At 37.7% G+C, this 22176-nt stretch overlaps 1 protein-coding gene across 2 annotated transcripts in view; it reads left to right on the forward strand.

Annotated features, from left to right (window-relative positions):
* The window catches only part of rnls (renalase, FAD-dependent amine oxidase), a 184622-nt gene extending 163777 nt beyond the window's left edge, over positions 1-20845 (forward strand). For both annotated transcript variants that reach the window (XM_087274908.1, NM_001002607.1), the window contains 1 exon segment: positions 20376-20845. In XM_087274908.1, the coding sequence (XP_087131034.1) occupies positions 20376-20528 (153 nt within the window). In that variant the 3' untranslated portion in view covers positions 20529-20845.
* Positions 20846-22176: the final 1331 nt, after the last annotated feature.

The following is a 22176-nucleotide window of genomic DNA, read 5'->3' on the forward strand; positions in this document are numbered from 1 at the left end:
CCATACTGTCCCAACTTTTTAGATGTTGTTATACAAACATAAAGACTGTATTGTGTCCACAAATCTACCATTAGCAAATAGACACGTATTGAACATAATCTAGTGTCATAGATATCTATTCCAAAGTAACTTCAGTAACTGTTTGACTGGCTGAATATCTCAAATGTTGATATTCAGATAAAACTACAAATTATTAAATTGAGATGTTTGGCTCTAATTGAGAGAAGTTTTGCTACTAATTATAGCCTTCTTGCTATACAGTGAAAGACATAAATTAGTACATTTAAATGAAGGTAGGTGCTGTCATCAAAAAAAAAAAAAAATATATATATATATATATATATATATATATATATATATATATATATATATATATATATATATATATTTTTTTTTTTTTTTTTTTTTTTTATAATAGGTTTTTAGTAGAAATACAAAACTGTATGAGACATTACAACTTGTTTTCAGGTGTTAATACAATTGTTTCTATGCCATTGACCTGTAGCTTAATATTTGTGGTAGCAATTTTTAATAAATATTTAATGTATTAGAAAATGCTTCAACAACGCCGCGGCGCAGAGCATATTTTTCCAGCAAAAGTGGATTCGGACATGCCCTTAATGCTTGACTCTGCAACTGGACCATTAAAATATAGCCCTAAATCAGTAACATGAAAATAATTTTTCACATAACACTATATATTTCTGGAAAATATATTTATATATGTTAAACATATATATTAGAGCTGCACGATTCTGACTAAAATGAGAATCGCAACATTTTTGTTTAAAATAAAGATCACGATTTTCTGACGATTCTGTACATGTAATATAAAAGTTAATATGAGTCGGCAATTATTATTATTTTTCTCAAACATATGGTAAAACAACAATAATAATATTGTGTGTAGCTCTACTGAATTCTATAAATAATTCTATTCTACTTACAATAATTCTGATGTTGAATAATGTTTGAGATATAGGCCTATGTTTGCAATCTGTCATTGACAATATTATTAGACCATTTAATTCACTGGTAAAATCAACATTATATAGGCTACATTATTAGACCATTTAATTCACTGGTAAAATACAGCATTATATTACTGGCCGTGAATACAGCATTATATGAGGACAAAAATGAAATTTTTTGGTAAATTATACCTTATAAATACAGTATGTGACTCTTTTATCATCATTTGGAGGTGTCCATGCCGCTGAGCAATGTATGTGAAACAATAAAAAGACGTGTGCAGCCTCCTTTTCTTCTCCCCTAAACTCTCGTCTAGGGGGTCGAATCAAGATCGCAATCTTTTTCAATTAATTGTGCAGCTCTAATATGTATTATATAGATTCATGGAAAATAGACAAAAAACAGATTGAAAAAAAAACAATATAACTTTTTCAAAAGAGACCTGATAGATTCACACATATAGAAATCCATACTCTCCCCCCACTCACTTGGCTCACAACACACACAGACACACACACACAGACTTACAGTAGTACTTTATGCATTCACACACTGTGTGGGACTGCACCCTTTCACACACAGTTGCATTCTCTCTCTTACACACACACACACACACACACACAGATATTCTCTTTGGAAGCCCCCACACTCTCAGCTCCTCTGTGACATGCAGCGTTGGGCCTCAGCTTGAGGTCAGAGGACATAGAACATCTGTGTGGGAGCGTTGAGCTCGCTGAGTGCCAGAGAGTGGGCCAAGGCCCGTTTAGACTGCACACAAAGCTTACTAACACATACACACACACATACATACACACACACACACACACACACACACACACACCTGTGCACATGCCAGTTCCTGGTCATACACACAGAGGGCATGAAGTCCGTTTCCTAGTCACTGGCCACATCACAGTTTGCTGAGCACAAATCAGCAGCACACACTCAAACTCACCACATGTCAAAGTCATTGACTCTAATGGCTGGAAAGGCTCTTCATGAGTCATGACTTTCAATCTACTGTAAATGTAGACTGCGTTTTTCAACAAGCACTACACTGTTTGTGTGCTGAACACAGGTTCCTTTTTATCACTCGTGCTTAATAATACATTACTTCAGTTCATAATTAAAAGGCATGGCGTATAATGCACACACCGCCTCAACCATTAAAAACATCTGCTGTGGTCTGAGTGTATTTCTAAAGTCAATACAATAAATACCAATAAATGTGTTGGGTCTTGGGCTATCAATGTTTTGTGTTGATTTAGGGTGACTGTTTAAATGTGTGATAAAGAATGTATGCAATAATCAGTGCCTCTTGACCTGACCTGCTAGTGCTTACTGTAAAAAACAAAAAAGAAAACCTTATTTGGTAAAGAATAAAGCATTCATAGGTAGCATGATCACCTCACAGCAAGATCGCTGGTTCGAGCTGGGTCAGTTGGCAGTTCTGTGTGGAGTTTGCATGTTCTCCCGTGTGGGTTTCCTCCGGGTGCTTTGGTTTTTACCAGTCCAAAGACATGCGATACAGGTGAATTAAATAACCTAAATTGACTGTAGTGTATGTGTGTCAATGTAAGAGTGTATGGGGGTTTCCTAGTGTTGCAGCTGGAAGTGTCATTTGCAGAGTGAATGAATATTTATTCTTAATAAAATAAAATAAAAGGCAAAATAAACAACCCTGAGGGGGAAACACACAAACTGGACTGGGCAGGCTGGCAGCTGGAAACACAACATGACAGGGGTATTAGCGACGACGAACTGGCACAGGACAGCAGACATGAGGAGAATATAAAGCAGAATTAAATTAATACACAGGTGAACAAACCGGTGTTAAACATGTGAAACTAATATACTAATAATGGGTTAATAAGGAGGGTGGGACTAGACAATAGACGGGAGAGCATGTGACAGAGAGACAACACAAGCCATGGGCTCACATACAACAGGACAAGAACACGTAGCCAATGAGAGAACTCATTAACCACACATTCACAACAAAAGGACAAGATTGAAGCACGCGGCCACAATGTAAACACAGAACCACGTGCTTGGACAACACAAATAGATGCAAGACACAAGCACACGATAGATGAACACCTTACCGGGCCCTCACACATTTGCAACGCGCATGTTTCATCTCAGCGTCAACCAAAACCGAAACCAATTAGACGAAGACGCTGAGAATGAAACAGCGCGATGCAAACAGAACAAAACACAAACATGAGTACAAGAGCGCGCGCGTCCGAGGCACGCAGAGCCCACGCAGCCGCATCAAGCTCTGCGCACACCCACGAAGGCGTGCGCGCACACAGAGACACACACAATGACAAAAACAGGACAAGACAGAGCTAGTGTCCGGACTCTGCCACCAAAACAAGAATTTACAAGGCCAGAGTGGCAGAACCCTGACACTAACCCCACCCCTAAAGGGACGCCACCTGTCGTCTGTAAAGGGAACATCTAACAAGTTACAAGCCAGACAAGATACACCACAAGACAACAAAATGGGCAACATCAACAAACACAAGACAGGAAAGTGAACAGGCAAGACAACATAAAGGGGGGAGGGAGGGAGGTGAGCCAAGCCAGACCCAACAATACAAACAAAGGAGGGATGAGAGGGCAAGTCAAGGGAGGATCAGGAGGAACAAGGACTGGCAGGAAGGAAAACAAGAATGGGAGTCCAGGCTGGAAACCACGGAGGAGCAGGAGGGACAGTCCAGGGTGGGAACTGAGGGACAGATCTGAGCAGGTTCAGTGGGTCAAGGGCCCAGGCAGGAAACCAGGGTGGAGCCGGAGGGTCAGTCCAGAGTGGTGGAGAGGCACACCAGGGAGGAGCAGGAGGGATGACTCAGGGAGAGTCTATCAGGGGAGACAAGACAGGAGGTCTGTGGGTAGCCGGTTGGGCTGGAGGCCTGTGGGGAGCCGGCTGGGCAGGAGGCCTAAGGGGAGCCAGTTGGGTAGGAGCTAGCTGGACAGGAGGCCTAAGGGGAGCCGGCAGGGCTGGAGCCCTGTGGGGAGCTGGCTGGACAGGAGGCCTGAGGGGAGCTGGCAGGGCTGGAGGCCTGTGGGGAGCTGGCTGGACTGGAGGTGACTGGACTGAAGCCGGCTGGACTGGAGGCCTGTGGGGAGCCGGCAGGGCTGGAGGTGACTGAACTGAAGCCGGGTGGACTAGAAGCCTGTGGGGAGCTGGCAGGGCAAGGAGCTGGGCTGGGGCCGACAGGGTACGACACCTGGGTGGTGCCGGCAGGGCAAGAAACCAGGCTGGGGCTGGCAGGGCAAGACGTCTGGGTGGTGCCGGCAGAGCAAGTAGCCAGGCTGGGACCAGCAGGGCAAGGAGCCGGACTGGGGCAGGCAGGGCAAGACGTCTGGGTGGTGCCGGCAGGACAGGTAGCTGGGCTGGGGCCTGCAGGGCAAGACATCTAAGTGGTGCCGGCAGGGCAAGGAGCTGGGCTGGCAGGGCAAGACGTCTGGGTGGTGCCGGCAGGGCAAGTAGGCGGGCTGGGACCGGCAGGGCAAGGAGCCGGGCTGGGGCCGGCACTGAGTGGCGCTCTGGGGCTGGAGCTGACACTGGAGGGCGCTCTGGGGCTGGAGCCAACACTGGAGGGCACTCTGGGGCTGGAGCCGATAATGGAGGGTGATCTGGGGCTGGAGCCGACACTGGAGGGCGCTCTGGGGCTGGAGCTGACAGTGGAGGGACATCTGGGGCTGGAGCCGATAATGGAGAGCGATCTGGGGCTGGAGCCGACACTGGAGGGTGCTCTGGGTCTGGAGTTGACACTGGTGCTTTTTTCCTCCTCAGTCTCCTCGAGCAAGGAGATACAGGGCTAGACTCCTCTATAAACGTGGCACTAACCTGACTCTGGGAGTGCTGAGTGGTCAAGGACTTGACCCTCAGGAAGAAGTGCTGTAGCGGGCTCGCTTGTTACTGGGTGAGCGGCTGTTGTGGTTGATGGCCTCCTTCTCCGCCTCAAAGCGGAGGACAGCAGAAAGCTGGGATCGGGATGTTCGCCATGAGCAGCCTGATGAACAAGAGGCTCCACGAACTGATAGTAAGATAGCCCTCCCAACTTCAGCATCTGCTGGATATTGAGGGGCTTGTCGAGGGCATAGTTGAGGAGGTTCACCAGGGCTTAATCGTTGAACCACAGCCCATTTGCTGTCACACAAAATTTAGCCGCAAAACTTTCCACCTCCATGCCACTTTGCCGCAGCGACTGCAAACTGCAAACCCGGAGGAAACCCACGAAAATGTGGGGAGAACATGCAATCTCCACACAATCGAATATTAGCAAAAAGATCATATTTACACTACCAGCATAACGATATAAGCAATTAAGATGTGTTTGTACAACAAATAAAGGTGGTATAAAACTGATTATAACCAAATGACCCTTGAATATTTACAAAAATAGAGGTTTAGTAAAAATAGAGCACTTTCAAACATATTTTTCAACGTTTAAATAAGTCCCAGAAATAATCTGCATGTGCTTCACCACAGACTGAGAGAAACCAAATATATAGTACAATACCTTAAATGTCCAGTAGGTGGGGGGTTCAAAACCACAATTGTAATATATGACTGCACAACAATGATAGAGATTCAAAAATATATGTTTTGTTAGGCCAAATCTCATTTTATTTTTGACGTCAGTTGCAAGCCAGAGGGGAGCTGCAAATGTCCTGCACGTAGACAGTTTGAGACCTCTTCACTAGATCATATCATTTGCCAGTTAGAAAACTTTATAGTAGCCTACTTTATAATACTACAATTCTGAAACAAAAACTTTATTAGATCTAGAATGTTTTTAGTTGTGTAGCAAGCAAAACTTGCCATAATGTGCAATATTTCATGTATGCAAATATCGCTCTCTCATGCACTTTGTCCTAAAACGACTACTGTATGCTTAGTGGTGGGCCGGCGATATGCAGGAATTACATTTATTAGTAAGCCATATTTGCATGGTATTTCAAACCGCATATTCAGAGTAGCATGGTAAACAATATGGGGAGTTCGTCACAGGTTGTCATTGTTTAAAAATGAACCAATGTGAATATAGAACCAACTTCACCTCATTGAAGCAGGCTAGGCGGAATAGCGCTATTGACTTATGTTTTGTTGTTAAACTAAATATAAATCAACATTATCGATACTATTAAAGGTACTGTACCTTGTAAAATTGAAAATAGTCTTGGATGAATTAATGTGTTTGAATTAACTTTTTTTGTCTTATGCCTCAAAATATAAAAATACATATGAATAGATTTATATAATTTACTTTAATCATTACTATTGGAATGTAAAGAGACTTTCAACCAGCACAAGAAAAAGGTTTCTGAAGACAATCACCTACTGCACCTTTAACATTTACTCTACTTAATGATTCATAAACCAGAATGCAAGGAAATAGTACAACCTTCCATTTGAGTCAAAAAAGCATACATAAGCAGAACGTGTAAAAAAGTGTTGAGTTTATTACACGGACTGATCATTTGAATTTATAAGGTTTCAGTATATCATCACGATCCACTGACATTCATTTTGTTTTGCAATGTTTTGTTTTGACTCCCTTAAGTGCTGGTAGAGTTTGCGCATAGTATTACCAAGAAACATGGTTTCATTTATAAATCTTCTGTTCTGCTAAAGATAAAAATCTCACCAGCAGTGTGGTTGGCCTCAAGGTGAGTAAATTAACAGCATATTGTCTTTTTCTGGGTTAACTTTTCCTTTAATGAATAATAAAACTTGATTGAATCCATAGCCTTGGCCTCCAGAGATGAAAAATATGACAAGCCTTTTTTTCCCTTTTAATTTTGATTTGATATACACTTAATATCCAGAACAATCTTGAAGTGAAGTGAGCCTTGGAATCTGCTTTTAACCCATCCAAGTGCACACACACACACACACACACATTTTGAGTGAGGAGTGAGAGCACACATACGCACAAACACACAGTGAGCATAGATCTGGAGCAGTGGGCAGTTAAAATAACAAGACTATAGTTTGGTTTAGAATTATAGCATGTAATTATACATAAATTACTGCTGTTCCTATAGTGCATAACCGGTAACAAGGACAGTGAAATTTTGCATTATTTTTATAACTTAATGATTTAACATGCAGTGTTGGGGTAACACATTACAAGTAACGTGAGTTACATAATAATATTACCTTTCTATGTAATGAGTAACGCAATACTTTGAATCATAAGTTAGAATATCTGAGTTACTTTTTTGGAAAACGTAACGCAACTTAGGCTCATTCTAAAAATGTAGTCCTGTGGACGTTTCTTGAGGCAACGAAATACACCTTTGTTTTTGCGAATGTTTTTGTGAATCCACGTGAGGCCGCTGTGTGTGCTTTTTGGCATCTCAAATGTCTCTTGCGAGGTGCCGTTCACACCTGCGCTCTTCTCGCGTAAACCTACCAAAGGCTGCTGTCGAACGACTAAATAATTGACTGGGCGACTGGCCAATCGACTGACCCACCCTCCTCCTTCCCTAAACCCAACCAATTTTACCGATTGACCCGCCCACCCTCTTACTTCCCTTAACCCAACCGACGGTTTACGTCTGATTTTTACCACATTTTCGGATTTTACCACATTCTTACCCCGTTGTTCACTCGTTCATTTTATTTTTTGGATTCTTTTTTTGTCTTAACTGATTTCTGCAACCGCTCTTCCCCCGGACTCGAACCTGGTCGTCATCGTCGTCATTGTCAACTGGTCAGTTTGACAATTGGTTACGGCGGGAAAGCCCTCCACACGGAGGTAAGCGGTCAGCCAGTAAGCACGAAAAAGAACAGCGTCATACCGCCCCGTAGCATTCACTTAAAAAAATTTAATGCAGCCATACGTACATCCGGCTACATAATCCGCAGTCTTCAGAAACGTCCGTGGGACTACGTTTTCAGAATGAGCCTGTGCTGGTAAATACAGCATGCATAGCTCTGGGGTCAGGATGTTCTCAGGTAATGTTATCCTAATATATATATATATATATATGTGTGTGTGTGTGTGTGTGTGTGTGTGTGTGTGTGTGTGTGTGTGTGTGTGTGTGTGTGTGTGTGTGTGCGTGCATGTGTGTGTGTGTGTGTGTGTGTAGATGTACTGTAGGTTAAACAGTATGTTGTTAATTGCAGAGCTCTTCTAATAAAAAGAAAGAAAGACAAGAAGAGGTTTTTAACAATGTCAAACCAAATACAGTTTTAGAGTTTTTAGCAAATATTAATTGTATAAATATCATATAATCTAACTGCAGTATACAGTGGTCTGCATAAATTAGTGCTCCTCATTTTGAAAATGTATATTTTTATCCATTTCTCAGTGAATATAGGTAATATATTTTGGTGCATTTGAATGAAAGTGATATATTATGTTAATTCATTTAAATTATTATTAATAACTTGTATTCTGAAAAATAATAGTCAGATCACCAAACATCTTTGAAAATATGAAGGAAAAGGGCCCTATTATACACCCAGCGCAAGATGTGTATGGCGTGTATGGTTGTTTCTATTTTCAGACCAGCGCAACCCTAATTTTCACATTTTGCGCTACATTGTTTAAATAGCTAATCCATGTGCACCACATTGTGGACGCATGGGCATGCTGGTCTAAAATAGACGTGTGTTAAGGTGCATTGTTGGCATGTTGCTATTTTGAGGAACTAAAAAAGACCGCCCCATTGACCAACTGAAAGCTGGTCTAAAGTCCAGGGCAGAGTGCATTAGTTATGCACTAATGTAGGTTCAAATGCTTAATACACACAGGATGTAGAGCAATACACAAATATCTTTACAAATGAAAAAAAAATTAAAATGTTGCAAAAAATATTATTTTCTACATAAATATAAAAACCACTACCTCAGTGCCTTCTTCATGCCACCATGCCTTTTTCAGTTCATTCATAACAATTTACATTTGTATAATGTTATTATTATTGTTATTATTAGCAGTATTATTTATTATATGCATGCTTGTATTTGTTTGTTTGTCCACCTGTCAGGTTTTAGAGACGTATTCGTCACCATATGGGGCATAATAATAGGACTTATGTTTGGATAAATCAGTTTTTGACCACACTTCGTTAATATTGTTTATTTATTAATTTGCTGGAAATTAGAACTGAATTTAGAAAAAAAAATGAATCTTTGTGCTCAACAAAAAAAAATAAATATGTAGGCTAATGAATATCTTCAGTGGAGTTTGTACAAAACTATATTCACAGAAGTAAAGGAGTTAAGAGTAAAAGTAAAGAGAAATTAAAGAGCTCAAATTGACAAGACTTGTTCTTTATCCTCGCGCTGCAGATGGTCTGTTTAACTGTTTTCTCACTAGTAAAGCATTCAGTTTTTACACTTACAAAGTCTGTAGCATGTCAATAGCAAATGCACCTTGGTGTGAAGCAACTGACTCTTAAAGGGAGTTTAATTGGTTAATTAATTGGTTTAATGCACGTTATGCTCAAAACACACCCATAACTCGTTAAGAGAATAAGCACAACCCTGTTAGACCATGTGCCAGGCTGCTTTTGCGCCATATGCTTTAGACTTTGTGCCTAGATCATTAAAATAGAGCCCAAAATGTTCAAGCGAAATATTGCAAAAAAAAATTACAAACTACAAAGCTTCAACAAAAATGTACCGTATATATATCTTTTTTTTCTCTTGATTGTTCCCTCTTTTTCAAATTTTCATTCAATATTTTTTTCCTAACGTTTAGACTGTTATTATAAACTATTGTTAGATTAGTCCCATCTTTGTTTCAGTAATGACTAATCTAATGTATTTGCACAAAAATTATATTGTAAAGCATCCTATTAAAATCCTAGCATCCTATCCTGTGTGTGTTTGGATGTACACCAGAAGAACGTTGAGTGGAGCAGATTTAAGGAGGTTAAGGAGTTCGGCCCTACTTACAACAGCGTACCTCTGAAATAAACCAAACAATTTGTTCTTGGCTATGTTTCAGGCCAAACGTTTATCAATTGATTTACACACAGATTACCATTTAAAGATACAAGAGGGGGGTGGATAGGATAATGATAGCGCTCGGCTGTTAGATTCCTAGTGAAAGCCCCAGGAAATGGACACTATTTCCTTGGCTCTAGCGCCCTGCACCTCGATGTTTATCTAGCGGAGGGTTGGGGCCAGCCGAAGCCTTTGTAATGGACCATGCAGGGAATGTGTTTACGCTCAGTAGTCATTTACATGCTGCATTTCGACATTTAAACATTGCACAGAGACACATTCTAGCGGTGGCTTTTTCTGAGTTACAGTATCTGCAAACATGGGTCAGATTTACAGTGAGGCGCCGTACCATTTGTTGCTGACTGTAGAATATACATACATCATTTTAATGAGCCACAGAGGTGCTTCATAAAGACGTTCAACCCAGATATTTAGTTAACAGGGGGCCTCTGTAAATATTAATTTATAACAGCTACATGGTTACAATGTGAATATATATATATTATATATATATATATATATATAATATATATATATATATATATATATATATATATATATATATATATATATATATATGGATAGTTTTTAATTCTCAATACAATTCTTAGACAATTATCTAGATAATTTGCCATTGTTTGCTTTGAATTTGTTTATCTTTTTAGGTCACATTTTATTTTGATGGGCGGTTTGTTGAATTTAAGTTACATTGGATCTACATGCCAACTAATTCTCATTATAAGTTGGGTTGGGGTTAGGGTTAGTGTAAGTTGACATGTACTTGAAAAGTTTCTTATAGTCAGTTAAATGACTGTTGAAGGAGCAGTATCAGCAGATAATAAGCAGACAGTCTAATACTCAAATGGACAATCAAAACAAAGTGCTACACCTTTTTTATTGTTAAGAAAACATACAGATTTTATTGTAAAGAGAACAACGCTGTCAACATAGGCTCGTCCTGAAAATGTAGCCATATACACTTTTCTAGAGATAGAAAATTATGTAGCCAGTCGTTTTTAAAATGAATGCTACGGGGCAGTATGACGCTGTTCCTTTTCTCGCTTACCAGCTGACCGCTTAGCTGCATGTGGACGGCTTTTCTGCTGTTACCATTTTGCCCAGTTGCTCGATACGTACATAGGCAGATTTGAGATGCAGAGCGGAGTTTATTACATCAACAAGGTTCGAGTCCGGCAAAAAACGATTCCAGAACGCAGGTAAGACAATAACAAAAGCCAAAAAATACAATAAGCAAGTAAATAACAGAGTGAAAATGTGGTATAATCTGTAAACGTGGTAAAAATAATCAGGGGGCATTTTCTGGATTGTTTTTCAAAACAATGTGGTTAAGTTTAGGAAAGGGGGTGGCTGGGTCAATTGATGCTTTTTATAATACTATTGGTTGGGTTTAGGGAAAGGGGAAGGTGGGGGATAGGTTAATTCATTAGTCATTTAGTCAATAGCGGCCTCTTGTGGATTTATGTAAGAATAGCAGGCGCGAATGGCACTCGTGAGAGAAATTTGAGATCTTAAAAAGCATACACAGTGGTTTCTAGTGGATTCGCGGGGAAAAAAACTGCAAGAAACGTAGCTCTTGGGACGTATTTTGCTCTCTCCAGAAATGTATATCGGGGTACACTCAAAAAAATGAATTATGGCATTAGTTGGTCCAAAGAATGTACCTATGTTTAAATTAAACAATTCGCTTATGTTTGTGTATTAAAAATAAAAGTGTTGTGTTGGAAAAAATTAGAAAAAGTAAGTTTTCACATTTAAACAGCTTGCTTATGTAACATGAATGCAAGGGAGTTGTATTGCTTCTGCAGTACTGCATTTTGGTCAATAGGTGGAGTAATATCTGCACATGCGCAGTTTCAAAAAAAACACAGGAAGTAAGAAGATTCAAACCACAACGATCACTCTCAGCTCGGCGCCATATTATGGGAATCAAAAGATGAAGATTACAGTACAAATTGAGAACGTGCACAAAGCTTTCCCCAATGTGGACACACAGGTGAGATTTTTTTTTTACTTTTTATGTATTTATACTGAGGCTGTGACAACATTTGAATCATAAATGTACTCTCTTGTAATACTATGTTGTGTTTGTGTGTAGTATTGCTATGAAATTGCCATGTTCCCTGTGTCTTTTCCACATTATAGACAGATAAATGTATAGCTTGTTTTGCATTCCTGTGAAATTTTATACTTGGTATATATTAACTCCCCCAAAATAAAGTTGCAAACGTTAGTAGAAAGGAATAGTCATGTTAGAATAGTCTAAGCTTTTCACTCATCATAGCACACATGCTGCTGATAATGTGACAATAAAAGTGATTCGATTTTTTAATTTGATTTAATAGTCTTTATTTTAAATGAGTGTCAAGCAGTTCGTCGAGTTTGAATGCCAGTTTTGATAACTTACATAATATTAATTAAAATGTGGTGTTGGCACATTGTTATTTATTATCTAATTGTATTCAAGCCTGTTAACTTAAAAAAAAAAAATCTTGACAAGCATATGTGACACTTAAATAGGATGACATCTAGCATGATGACATATGTAATGTAAGCTTATTTGTTTGGTCATCTAACACGTTAAAATTTATAAGTTTAGTAGTTTGCTATTTATATTATTATATTTGATCATTTTAAATCTTTGCTCACTTACATCTATTTTCTCCCTCACAGGTTTACAGGTCAACCTCTAAAGTCCCATATCTGGCTGAGGAGACTGTGGATCATCCAGGTACTATGCCTTTAGATGCCTATACACACATTAAAATGATGTACTGTAAAATTTACTAGTAATTTTAACTACTAATTATTTAGTAAATTACTAATTGTCATTTCATGTCATTTAGAACATCACCAGTGGAAAAAAGGTGTAATGCATCCTCAAAGCCCCTAAGTGAGGGAGTACATGGTAAGCTATTTTATTTTATTTTTTTAAACATTTTGTATTTTACTCTTAAACCAAATCCTCCTTTCACCTTTGATCTGTTGGTAAATGTTTTATTTTTTTACCTGACTTTTTTAGGATGCGGGGCATGATGAAGCGCAAACCTTGATGTGCAACACCACCTTATGAATCTACAGTGGTTACATTAACATTTAGCAGACTCTTTTGTCTAAAGTGACTTACAATTGAGGAGACATTCAGCAAATCAACAAGAAGAGGCGATACACCCAAGATGTGCTAATTATACAAAAAATTTTAAGAATTAAGAATGCTTCTACATGTGGTTTATCAAGCCCACAGACCTGTGTGAAGCAGACTTCATGCACAATGTTTTGTTTTTTTGTTTTTTAGATATAGGGAGTGGTTGTAAGAATGTCTGGTGCAAATGTGCATAAATGGTGCAAGTGTCAGAGAGATGAATGTGTGTAGCTATTGCATGTTCTGTGATGGTTGGTCTAATGTATGGTGTAGTGCTGATCGTGTTACTTTGCTTTAAAATGTTAATCTTTTTTTTTTGAACAACTGAAGTGTTATCTGCTTTTTCAGTGCAAAAAAGGTACAGCATAGTTTACAAAAGACGACTTAATTTTTCTAAGTATATTTTTGATAAATCATTTGAAGGCAGAATATTATTTTTGAATGTTTTTTGTATTATATAAAAAAGTATTATTTTGAAAAGTGTATTTTATGATGTTTTTGTAAGCATATTTTTAAAATCATTTATTGTTTTCAATTTACTTTATACTTGTATTACTATTATTTTAATAGTATTAAAATTTTAACTTATTGTAATAAGTGAAGATACAGATAAAGACAGAATTTGGATTTTGATTGTCATTTTATTGCTGGAAAATTTGTAAAACTGTAAAAATGCTATTGAATAAACTCAATGAAACGGAAACTGTTTTTTTATTTGGTTAAACATAACAATATCAATTTTAGAATAATTGAACTTAAATAACTACATTGATTAAAACTAAATTATAAATGTTACGTTGATTGAACTAAACAACATTATATTACCTTTATGTAACTAACTTAAGTTCACTAAAATTTATATTCTTTCTTAAAGGTAACTTAACTCGGTTACGTGGAACCAGTGGACAAAAAAAAGTTAATTAACGCCAACATATCATTTTTTTGAGTGTATGTAATCAGAAATGAGCTTGGGTTGATTGTTGTTGTACACATTTGGGATTGACATTTCTGTGCCATATCGTGTAGACATTCTGCTCTCAGACATAAAGGGATAGTAAATGCTGTCCTCTTTTTTTAAGTCATTTGATTGTAATGTGCACATTTTGTGAAGCTGCTTTGAAACAATAATTAGTGTGAAAAGTCATATACAAATAAACTTGAATTGAATGAAACTGAATTGAATTTACTCACACTTTATTTCAATATGATCTTTCTTCTTCTATTGAAGACAAAAGAAGATATTTTGAAAAAAGTCAGAAACCTGTTGTCAACTATTGACTTCCAGAGTATTTGTTTTTTGCTTTGGAAATCAGAAATCAGCTCTTTTTTTTCAAAATATCTTCTGTGTGATTTAAGGGTGAGTAAAAAATCAGTAAATTTTCATGTTTGTGTGAACTGTCCCTTTAATTTGCCTTCCTTTTGTCTATTTTCAAACTTTCGAAAACTACGTATACATACTTTAATTTATATCCTTAACTTTTAAAAACTTTCAAATGTGTACACTGAAAAACTAGCTCTAAAATGTTGGAACTTTTTTTGTCTTAACATGGCTTCAACAAAGTTAGCTTTTCTAGTTTTAACCTGGGTTATGAACAAGTCGCACATACCATTTGCTTTCTAGAACCCACAACCCACAGAGGCGATGAGTATCATGCAAATTCTGCTCATTTTTCCATCAAGTCTATATTTGGCTGTGGTTGAACCAATGAAGGTGCCTCCACTGTTATTAAAAACTCCATTTATTTTAACCAAATATATTACCTGCCCTTTCCATCCCCCATCAGTGAGAATCTCACTTATGAGGAAACAAAGCTACTAAAGCAGGAACTTGCACTTGGGTTTCTCTTTTTTTTTTTTTTAGACTGAACCAGTTTTGATCAGAGTCATGATCTAGTTCTTTGGCATGCATAGGGGCTGGTGGTTCTTTAGATGTATAAAAAAAAAAATAATACAGTTTTTCATAGTACGTCCATTTGTAAATATCACCATAATTTTTCTGTAACTACACTTTATAACTTGAATCATGCACTTGCTGCTATTGCACTACTTTAGACCTAAACTACATTTCGTTGCCTTGTACATGTGTAATGACAATAAAGTTGAATCTAATCTAATCTAAAATTGAGTTCAAGGCTGAGAAATAGCTTCTGGTTTTTGGATATTTGAGGTGAAGGTTTTTTTTTTTTGTTTGTTTGAGAGAGATGTATAACAATAGGGATTCTGTTCATATTCTGGCAAGCACATTATCATCAAAATATTGATTAAATAGAAGATGTTTTTTGTAAGTTCTGGTTTCTCCAAATCAAAACTGACAAGCAAAATCAAAAGGCGTATACAGATTTTTTTTTTTTTATGCATTTGCAGGATTAAACCATCAGCGCTGTACAATTCTAGACTACTCCCAACATCTCTGTCTAACAAAACATTTTGTGATTAAAAGGCTGTTTATTGTAGTCTGAATCAGAGAAACACTCTGCATATGTGACAGATTCATTGGCACATACATTAACAAAACAAAAAAACTGACATTTACACTTTTATATCGTACATCTCAAATTCTTAATAAATCTTAAAAAGTATTTGATTGTGTTGTTTTAACAAATTAATGTTTAAAAAAAACACATCTAAACATTGTAAAAGAAACACCTCATAACTACTTTGGGACAATATAATTTTGTACTTATATATGTACATTATAATTATATATGTACATTATAATTTTGCATATATATATATATATATATATATATATATATATATATATATATATATATATATATATATATATATATATATGTGCCCTGCTTAAACAGCACAATATATTTGTATGTATTGTATTGTATATGGGGCATTGCGGTGGCGCAGTAGGTAGTGCTGTCGCCTTACAGGGAGAAGGTTGCTGGTTCGAGCCTCAGCTGGGTCAGTTGGCATATTTGTGTGGAGTGTGCATGTGCTTTGGTTTCCACCACAGTCCATGTGGTACAGGTGAATAAGGTAGGCTAAAATTGTCTGTAGTGTATGTGTGTGAATGAGTGTGTATGGTGTTTCCCAAAGATTAGTTGCAGCTGGAAGGGCAACTGCTGCGTAAAACATTTGCTGGATAAGTTGGCGGTTCATTCATAAAGAGATTAAGCCGAAAAAAAATGAATAAATGAATGAATTGTATATATTTGTAATGGGGTGACATGGGGGTGCAGTGGGTAGCACTGTCGCCTTACAGCAAGAAGGTCGCTGGTTTGAGCCCCAACTAGGTCAGTTGGCATTTCTGCGTGGATGTTCTCTCCGTGTTGGCGTGGGTTTCCTCCAGGTTCTCCGGTTTCCCCCAGAGTTCAAAGACATGCGCTTTAGGTGAGTTGAATAAGCTAAATTGGCTGTAGTGTGTATGCGCATGTGAGAGTGTATGGATGTTTCCCACTACTGGGTTGTGGCTGGAAGGGCATCCGCTGCATAATAGCACATGCTGGATAAGTTGGTGGTTCATTCCTCTGTGGTGACCCCTAATTAATGAAGGGACTAAGCTGAAAAGAAAATGAATGAATGAATGATTGAATGATATTTGTAATGTGTATATTTATATTCATTATCAATAACAGAAAGGAGTTTGTGTATCTGTATTTGTGTGGGGGTGTGTGGTGCGTGTGTGTATTGGAAGTTGCATTCAAAATCCTTTGTGCCTCTGGCTACAGTCATCTTTGAATGTATTTATAATAAATATGATATGATACATAAATCTATCACTGTGTTTTATAAATGACTCAAACTCTATTTGCACTTTAGGCAAAATAGTATCTCCACAATACTTGCCACTGTCACTGAAAAAATGACATGACACCTAAAGCCACAATGTGGTTTTCCTGATATTCAACAAGCCACCTATAAAGGAAAACTTTGTCCATATAAAAAGTTTTTATTAGCAACAGTTTTACATTTTCTGTGTGCCACATTCCGTTGCCAAACAGGTCTGATAGGCAGCATTCAGAAGAGTGCTCTGTTTTAGTCTTGTCATTCACTCAGTTCAAGTCCACACCAGCATGCATTTCAACCGTTGATATCATTGAGCTCAAGCTTATTCAAAACACCACAATTGACTTTGCCCTCACTGTCACCATTCAGACATAGTAATATTTCTGTTGTGGAAAGAGATAAGCAGGAGATTAGCGTTTCTGTAAACTTTTCGCTGATTGAATATGCTCTCAAGAAATAACATTATATACACTTTTAATAACAGCAGGTTCAGTACGTTCATAACATCATTTACAATTCTTTACAGAATCTGAAAGATGTTTACTTTAGAAGTTGTACTTTATACACAGTGCTCAGCATAATTGAATATTTTTTAGATTTTAATTGTCAATTTCTGAATGAAAATAGGCAAAGTATGTTGGTGCATTTACAGTGCATCCAGAAAGTATTCATAGCGCTTCACTATTTCCACAAGTTTTTACAGCCTTATTCCAAAATGGATTCAATTAATTTATTTCCTCAAAGTTCTACGCACAATACCCCATATTGAAAATGTGAAAAAAGATTTTTTGAAATTGTTGCAAATTTATTAAAAATAAAAAACTGAAAAATTACATGTTGATGCACTTTGTTGATGCACCTTTGGCAGCAATTACAGCCTCAAGACACCTGGCTTTAGGAATTTTTGCCCTTTCTTCTTTGCATTACATCTCAACCTCAATCAGGTTGGATGGGAAGCGACGATGTACAGCCATTTTCAGATCTCTCCAGAGATATTCAATAGGATTAGGTCTGGGCTCTGGCTGGGCCACTCAAGGACATTCACCGAGGTGTTGTGAAGCCACTCCATTGATATTTTGGTAGTGTGCTTTTAGTCATTGTCCTGATGAAAGACGTACCATCACCCCTGTCTGAGGTCAAGAGCACTCTGAAGCAGGTTTTCATTCAGGATGTTTCTGTACATTGCTGGGGTCATCTTTCCCTCTATCCTGACTAGTCTTCCAGTTCCTGCTGCTGAAAAACATCCCCACAGCAAGATGCAAACACCACCATGCTTCACTGTAGAGATGGTATTAGCCTGGTGATGAGCGGTGCCTGGTTTACTCCAAACGCAATGCCTGGCATTCACTCCAAGGAGTTCAGTTTTAGTCTAATCAGACAAGAGAATTTAGTTTCTTATGGTCTGAGAGTCCTTCAGATTCCTTTTGGCACTCTACCATACAGGCCTGATTGGTGGATTGCACAGATGGTTGTTGTTCTGTAAGGTTCTCCTCTCTCACATGAAAAATGCTGGAGCTGAGACAGAGTGACCATTGGGTTATTGATCACCTCCCTGACTCAGGCCCTTCTCCTCGATCACTTAACTTAAATGGCTGACTACCTCTACGAAGAGTCCTGGTGGTTTCAAACATCTACCACTTATGGATGATGGAGGCCACTGTGCTCATTGGAACTTTCAGAGTGGCAAATTTTTTTTTGGGGGGGGGGGTTTATTTTGGTTTGTGCCTTAACATGTACTGTCAACCCTGGGACCCTATATATACAGGTGTATGTCTTTTCAAATTATGTCCAATCAACTGAATTTACCACAGGTGAAGTCCAATTAAGCTGCTGAAACATCTCAGGAATGATCAGTGGAAACAGAATGTACCTGAGCTCAATTTAGAGCTTCTCGGCAAAGGCTGTGAATACTTATATAAATGTGATTTTTCAGGGTTTTTTTTAGTTTTAACAAAATTTGCAATAATTTCATCAATTCTTTTTTCAGATTAAAACCAATGATAAAATGTTTTTCTTTTAGAACGTTCTGAAATTCGCTTTTCAATTTAGATGGCTCATATTTATTTATTTTATTATTATTATTACAATAATGTTTCTCTAATATTGCAATCCCATACTGACTCATTAATATTCAGTTCTGGAGTCTGTGGAGGCCATTTCATGACTTTTTTCATTGACTTTTCATAATTTCAGTATTTGCTCAGATGATTTTGTCTCCAATATTTATTCATCTTCTTTTCGGCTTAGTCCCTTTATTAATCAGGGGTCACCACAGCGGAATGAACCACCAACTTATCCAGCATATGTTTTAAACAGCAGATGCCCTTCCAGCTGCCACCCAACACTGGGAAACACTCTTGCATTCACACATATACACTACGGCCAAATTAGTTTATTCAATTCACCAATAGCGCATGTGTTTAGACTGTGGGGAAACCAGAGCACTCGGAGGAAACACATGCGAACATTGGAGAACGTGCAAACTCCACACAGAAATGCCACATGACCCAGCCGGGGCTTGAACCAGCAACCTTCTTTCTGTGAGACAATTTTGCTACCCTCTTAGCCACCATGTTGCCCATAATCCCATAGTGACTTTATAATATCCAGGTCTGGACTCTGTGGAGGCCATTTCATTACTTTTTTTCATGACTTTTCATGATTTCAGTATTTAATCAGTTCATTTTCTCTATAATATATGAAAAAAAAAACAGTCAACTAACATACCCTGCATTATTAAGACATTTTTGCAGCATTTTCTTATTTATACATTCTTTTTTTTTTAGCCATTTGTTATGCAATATTGACATCCATGGCCTAAAACCTACTTTTCATCAGACCTACTAAACATTTTTAACATAATCAGTGGATTAAGCAAATTGAAGTACCATAATTATTTTGACCAGCCATGAAACTTATTCTCATTGTTTCATTATGATTTAGAATCTATAAAAACATTATGACAGCACATACTATATTTCTTGTTATTTTGCAAGGCGCTAGTATTCAGCTTAAAGTGTTATTTAAAGAGTTAACTTAGTGTAACTAGGCAAGTTAGGTTAATTAGGCAAGTTAATAGACAAAGGGGGTTTGTTCTGTAGCGAATTGAAAAAATATATAATTTCTTAAGGGACTAATAATATAGACCTAATTAGTTATATACAGTGAAAAAAAATCCTTTCTTTGTTAAACATCACTATGAATTTTTGAAAAATAAAATATAAAATCCACAGGAGGGAATAAAATCTTTCTTCACTATCGATTTCTACTCATTTTTTATAACTTGGTGAGTGCTAATTTAACCTTTGCGTGCATCTCCCACAGAGATGTTCCACACAGTGAAAAGAGCACAATACTTTCAATGTGTTTTCATTTGCATACCCACAAACATCAACTGCTTTAGCCCTTTTCACTTTTTTAGGACAGTAAGGGTTACAGCCATGTTCGATATCAGAGTAAAAATGAGGTTGCATCAGTTATTGGATCCCCAATCACTCAATTTTGTTGTTCCCTAATTAGGTGACAAGATCGGTGGCTGATTGCCCAGGGCAGATGACAGTGCTCTCCCAGCCTCTGCTGGTGTGTGGGGGGGACGGATTCACACACTCCAATTTCGACGGCTGCATCGAGTCTGCCCTGAAGGTCTTTGCAGTTCTGAAGTCTTCTCTTTGAAAGGAGGTTGGAAAAGTATGCCTTTATTTTTGGGTTTTGTTATGAAGGATGGCACATTGATTTAGATTTAAGCCCCTCACTGCAGGAAGATGGATGTACTGCACAAAGCACAGTCTCGTCTGGGTGTGCAGACGCATTTTGTAACAAAAACCAATTATATAGGATTAAAGACAACCGAGCACTGTGCAGCTTCAGTTGTGACAGAGCCTGATGCCTCAAACTGGATTTAACAATGTCTTGAGCTATGGTGTTCTGGATGTGTAGCAGATATTTTGTGTAGTCTGAGATTAATAAAAAATTATTGATACATGCTTGAATGGGTCTGTGTTTGCCATGTGACTTGCTGTAATCCATTTAACATTTTTAATGAAGTAAACTGTTTTTAAATTTACAATAACAAATTAATTGTTTCTGTACATTCACACCAAAGGCGGTGAGAGCATTAGAGGTCGCTCTGGCTGCCCTGGCAACAACACTGTCTGCCTTCAGCTCCAGCGGCGAGAGCATCAAAATTCGCTACATTGATCTCGTATTTAAAGGGGCCGTTGCAGCAGATCATATCAGTTACATTCCAGAATCAAACATGCTTTCTAGCGTGAAAATGTTGTGCACTTTTTTTTTTTATCAAATTCATTTAACAATGTAAGAACAAGTTGCATGTGGTGTTGCTTTGCGCCACTTAATTAACTAATGTGTCCATATGTCTGAAATATTTCGAAGCAGCAATACTGTTTTGTATTGTTGCATGAGATTAAAGAAGTAAAAATTTTTTTTTCAAATATATATATATATATATATATATATATATATATATATATATATAACATTAATTCACCAGTAACTTTTTAAATATATGTTTCTGTAAGAAAACATTGTAAATAATTGGAAATCCGACGACTGCAATAATCAAACCCTGGGAACAACTGTGGTCATAACCAAAGTTCACAGGACAGTGTTCTCTGAACTCCTCTCAAGCGGTGGACTTCTACATTCTGATTTCTTGCCGACGAACCACGTCATAGCTCATTACCATAAAGTTGACTTTATTCCAACTCCCACACTGGTGAAGACACACGGCACTGCTCCTTGCCGCTTATCGCCGCCGGCTCCCAATGAAAATGAATGACTTCTAGCTTCTTTGACGCTCTTCGGTGTACAGTTATAATTATTCAGAAATTTGCTAATGACCTTCATATTCGATGCCGTTAACTAGAATGTGCTAGTATGTAAGAAATAAATACAGTGTACTTACTGTGTCCGTAATGTATTGCAGAACACTTCTGGTGCTCTTGAGGTGGGATACCGGTCAGGGTTAGGTTTGGTGGTATGGGTAGGTTTAGTGATGTGTCAGGGTGTAAGGAATGGTTAACAGTATAATTAAAAATGCAATCTGAACAGAAATTAATCACATATGTAAATACATACAGGTATTTAATCAATCATACAAATGATTTATCTAAGTGTAAGTGCAATTTTATTAACCCTTGTGCACTGTTCATATTCACAACCCTTTTGTTATGTTAGAGATGAAAACATCTACTGAAATAAACTGCTGTAAAAACCTCACGTCTGATCAAAACTACTAAATGTTTTAAAAAAATATTAATAATAAAAAAACGATTTTAACTCTTTAATTGCCAAGTTCACT

The sequence above is a fragment of the Danio rerio genome, chromosome 12 (assembly GCF_052040795.2).
Source record: "Danio rerio strain M-AB ecotype USA chromosome 12, GRCz13ab, whole genome shotgun sequence".
Classification (NCBI taxonomy): Eukaryota; Metazoa; Chordata; class Actinopteri; order Cypriniformes; family Danionidae; genus Danio; species Danio rerio.